General features: G+C 45.7%; 1 protein-coding gene across 1 annotated transcript in view; it reads left to right on the top strand.

Moving 5' to 3' along the window:
- Positions 1-452: 452 nt before the first annotated feature.
- Positions 453-4,800, top strand: part of T265_04593 (hypothetical protein) — a gene marked incomplete at both ends in the record, with an annotated part of 47,690 nt that continues 43,342 nt past the window's right edge. The window contains one exon of the mRNA XM_009169368.1: positions 453-495. Within this exon, the coding sequence (XP_009167632.1) occupies positions 494-495 (2 nt within the window). The remainder of the gene's footprint in view (positions 496-4,800) is intronic.

Genomic DNA, 4,800 nt, shown 5'->3' with positions numbered 1-4,800 from the left:
TTCCCAGTTGCCTCATAAATGACTGCACTTAGACTAAGTTATCTGAGCGCAAAAACGACATGGCAATGCCATACACAGATTGATGGCATGCCCGCGAACATCTACTTCCTTGAGTAAGCTTGAACAATTTTTAGTAAACCTACCGCCCTTGGTAGATAATGAGTATGGTCAAATGCCAAAACGTTACGTGAGAGGTCCCTCCTTCCAACCGATGTTTTGTGAGAGATTTTCTGGTGTGCGTCTAAGCATTGGCCAATTTGACGAAATTAAACCAATTAAGACTATAATTGGGAAGTCAGAAAACTTTGTATTAAGCGCCTGCATCTTGTAAAATCAGTGGTAAAAACTAGGATGAAGTTGTGTGTTCTATCAAGTGCTCAAATTGGTTAACTAATTATCAATGTGGTTTTTTAGTTTGCCTAATCGAGTGTGACCTTTTTTAAGCCGCGCTACTCGAAGCTGGGTGATTTTACAAATAGGCGCGGGAAACCCTATGTGAGTGTGTTAGCTGTTATCGTTCTCACGAATAATGTTTTTTGTGTGGTTATCTGTGTTTTTCATCTGAGCTCTGCCCTTGTTCTGTGCAGTATGTGATCGAACCACAGTTGGAATAAGTATAAACTATTTTTTTCGTACGACTGCTTGTGGTAGGGTCAGCAGCATCGTTAGGCTTGAACGCAAGCAAAAATCTGAAGGCTTGTATTCTAGGCTCAGAACTTGTCCTTCATACATGCATTTTCAGGGTTAATAGCCGGATGGTGAAGAGAGAGACCATGATCATGGGTAGAATAGGTGTACATGTCACGTGGTAAGACCTAAACTTGACAAACACCTGCAGGTTTATATGAATCGGTGACGTGCTTGGAGGGCGATGAGCGTATTTGTTTTAAAAGTTATGGGTGTCTGACTGAGTTCGCAGGTGGTGGGCGAATGAGAATGGTAGTAATTTTTGGTGGTTGACTCCACATTCTGTGGTGACTTTCCAAGCCTAAAAAATTGCAAAGTATTGGGGCAGTTGGTTTCATTTCGGAGGAAATTTCCGGGAGGAGTGGATTTGACACAAACTGCGGACTCAATCAGTTTGTACAAAATGCTGGCTTCGAGTGAGAGTGAGAGCATTTTTATGGAAGACTGTTTCGATGTAGGCTATGATTCGAATTTCCTATTGCTGGATAGCTTTCTGCCACTGATCCTGGCTTCATTAATTTGTCGCCTTGCATATTGCTTTCATTAGATGACAGTATACCAAACCCATTTTCTTTTTTGGTTTAAATTCGTCTCGATATCAGTCCCCTTCCCCTGGCGGCCTGCTTTCTTTCTTCCGCATCCGCCTTCCTAACCCAAAGCAACTTAGGAGGTTTGGCGGCTCAAATGAGTTTGAGGACAATATGCACTGTATGGCCAGGGATAACTCTAGTGGACATGTACACGACTACACGCGTTCGATTTAGTCATCGTAATATTGTAATACGGCCGCAGTGAAAAATTTTCTGTCCTTACCATAATTCCACGGACAAAACAGCAATTGAAAGGACTCATGTTCCTACTATGTACCTGAAATACGGTACCGAAATCTAGCGGCACTTGACATTTCTTAATCTCCCTACGGCCTATGTTTCACTAAGCCCGATAACCAACTGCCACCCCGGCGTGGTCTGACAGTTGTAATGATCCCATTAAACTGGAGCTTCGTTCCTCGGGTCGTAGTATTTTTAGGAGGCCTGAGCGAATCAACCAGCCAAAATTAATGAGTCCACATACTGTAAACAGTCGTGAGAAGAAACGGCCTGGGAGTAAAGTCGTCCAGTACTCCGTGGTATGTATGAAAACACTCAGGTGTTTACTCTCGGTGATTAGCGTCGGCACTAAAAACCACACGTTCCGATCGCATAACGGTTGGCCGTGACCGTCATCATCATCATCATCGTCATGACCGTCGGCTGCACGGTGTTCAACAGTGACATCACTACCGCACAGCCGTGATTCATTTGAGAACTCACTTGTGGAGAAAATTAAAGGTGGACAGGGAAGGGACACAGTTCTAGCCCACTACACTCATTCTGAGATTGGCGCACTTCCAAACACTCGTTCAGACAATCATTGTAGAAAATAATGATAAGGAAGGTTGTGACACCGATTGACATCCATATCTCACAGCGTCCCGAATCATGTAAGATCCCGCGAACCTCATTTAGAAGGTGAGTCGTGCTGACGGTACCTAAACTCTCCATGATCGCTTTCATATCAGCCTAAAAGGACAAACATTGACTAATTCTATACGTTTACCACTCGGAATCTAGTACGTTTTCGGTAGGAAGTTATTTGGCATACGCAGAAAAAAAACATGGTGCTGGATACATTCTTCGGCTGAAACCCTTGTTGCACAACCGAACATGCCTTCTAGTTGTCTCGTTGCAGATTCGTCGGCATAAGCCTACGCGAACTGCAGTTCTGAGAAAGCGTTTACCTAAGACCTGAAGAAGTTTCAGTTTGGCTTATTTTACTTTTTTATCCACTCAGTTCGGCTGCTCGCAGAATTGTTCAGTTGTAGCACCCTTTTGGTGCCTAGTTGCCATGCCACCCGAAGGAAGCACGAGAGCTGGGATACTGCCAGGTCGCCCAAACCTAGACAGGGGGAGTCGAAAGGCAGAGATCGGACCTTTTGGTCAGTGAACTCGCGCTCTAACCATTGAACCATCTCGCTTGTGGAGGCCAATTCCCGCAACCACACAGCAAAACATCACGTAGTGTGGCCTGATTCACATCTTCCTTGAGATTCAGGATATTTCTCTTTGCAAAGATAGGTGTTTCAAATTAGCAAACGCGTATATTCGCCCCATTTGTCACACTATGGTCGCAACTCATAACTTCCAAGATACATAGAACGCCCCATAGATTAGAATATCTTTGTATGGACTATAGGTTGCGTGTTCAGTGAATACGTGCCCAGGCGCATCGCCCTACTCATTGTTGGTGCAAAGCGCGTCTCAAACTACGGAATGGCTTTGACTGGTTCACCCAAAACATGTGCGCCTTCTCTTGGTAGACGAGAACGATCTCGCCTGCATATTCAAGATCAACAAGGCTTTCGCCGGGAGCTATTTAAACACCAGAGTTCTGAAGACCTTCCAGCGTTCACATACTCGTGGCGTCTTTTGCCGAGGAGGCACGTTTAGGAGGACAGGAAGTCAAAAAATTCAAGTGCGCCTTAGAAACGCAGGAATGTTAAAATATTGACTCATTGTGTTGTCCTGGCACCTGCCAGAGTATGGAGATATCAAGACAAGTCTTACCTGGTCGGATTCCCGCTTCCTCCTTTCGAGTAAGGGCTTCACATGTCACCTAAGTGACACCAAGAGTCTCGTTGGGACTGGAGTCAAGCTGATACCTCCATGATTAACACATTCACTGTGGGCTCCTTTTTTGAAAACCGGCACCTTTACCCTCCCGATTTTTCAAGGGCTGCCTCGTTTTCTCAAAATGAAGAAAAAATATATCAGACCGGCATTGACTGAGGAACTCACTTTCTATCGTTGATCAATGTGGGTTGGAGGATCATCCAATCATAATCTCGGCGTGACCTGAGAGAAGATGTGCTGTCATCATCATCATCATCATCATCGTCGACAGCATGACATCAGTGTTCAACACCGATGCTTCATTGCCGTACAACCATGACTTATTTGAAAGCCTTATTTTAAAGAAAAGAATAAAGGTGGACGGGGAAGGGACTTAATGCTAGCTTAACACAATCATTCCGAGGTGCCTACACCTCCAGACATTCACTCAGGCAATCTGGATAGAAACTGACAACAAGAACGCCGCTGACATCGGTAGATGTCGGTAGATTTGCTGTCATAAACTTCCAGAGACGTAAGGGGTTCCAGGTTCACTGTTCAGGGTCCTTTTGGCGTTGAGAAATCCGAGTGATAACTGGTGGTCACAAGATTTGTTTTTCAGTCCGCGGGCGATTTTCGGAGAACGGTTGCACGGATCAATGAAACTAATCTTCGGGTATTCCTGGCATTCTGAAAATCTTCCTTAACTTTCCGTCAGCGGGCATACTATGTTCTGATTGAAGTCTGACAATTTGTTAGGTTGAATTGTGTTCATGATCGGCGGGAACATTTATCCGAGATTCTGACATCCATCATCACCATCATTGTCAGCTGTAATAACCGGTGGTTGGAGGCGTAGGTAGCTGCGCGTTCCAGGCGGGAGCTGATAAATTGGTGCATAAATCCAGCACTGTCAGTGGGCTGTCAAGTCAAGTGAAAAGGAGCTATGCATTGAAGGCAATAGCTTGGATGCACGAGCGCGACTGGGCCATATCTGACAATGTCTCTAGCCATTGATGTGGCCCGTCTCGGGGTCCCCATCCAGGAAGACGGCAAGGACCAGCGCAGCTAAGTTGGCTGGTAATGGCTTTCATACTTCTCTGCCAAGTCATTGGTTGACCGCCTCTGACTCTCTTCCACCCTTCACGTGGTTGTGCGAAAAGAGCCCTTCGAGGAAGTCGGTCGACTGGCGTACGCAACACGTGGCCAAGTCAGCGCAACCTATGAAGCCTGATCAGTTCATCTATCGAGGGTGAGTTATTTCTCCCACATACCATTCGACGTACTTCAGAATTGCTGATCCGGTGTTCCCACCAGATTCGGGCAATGCTCCGAAGACATCGCTGGTCAAACACTGAAAGTCTTTTGACGTCCTCGGTGCGCAGCGACCAGGTTTCTGACCCATATAGTAATATGGAGCGCACCGCAGCATTGTAAATTCGACCCTTGACAGAGAACCTGA

Source organism: Opisthorchis viverrini, assembly GCF_000715545.1.
Source record: "Opisthorchis viverrini unplaced genomic scaffold opera_v5_77, whole genome shotgun sequence".
Taxonomy (NCBI): Eukaryota; Metazoa; Platyhelminthes; class Trematoda; order Opisthorchiida; family Opisthorchiidae; genus Opisthorchis; species Opisthorchis viverrini.
Note: the sequence above shows the minus strand (reverse complement) of the source record. Positions and strands in the feature narration are given on the sequence as shown.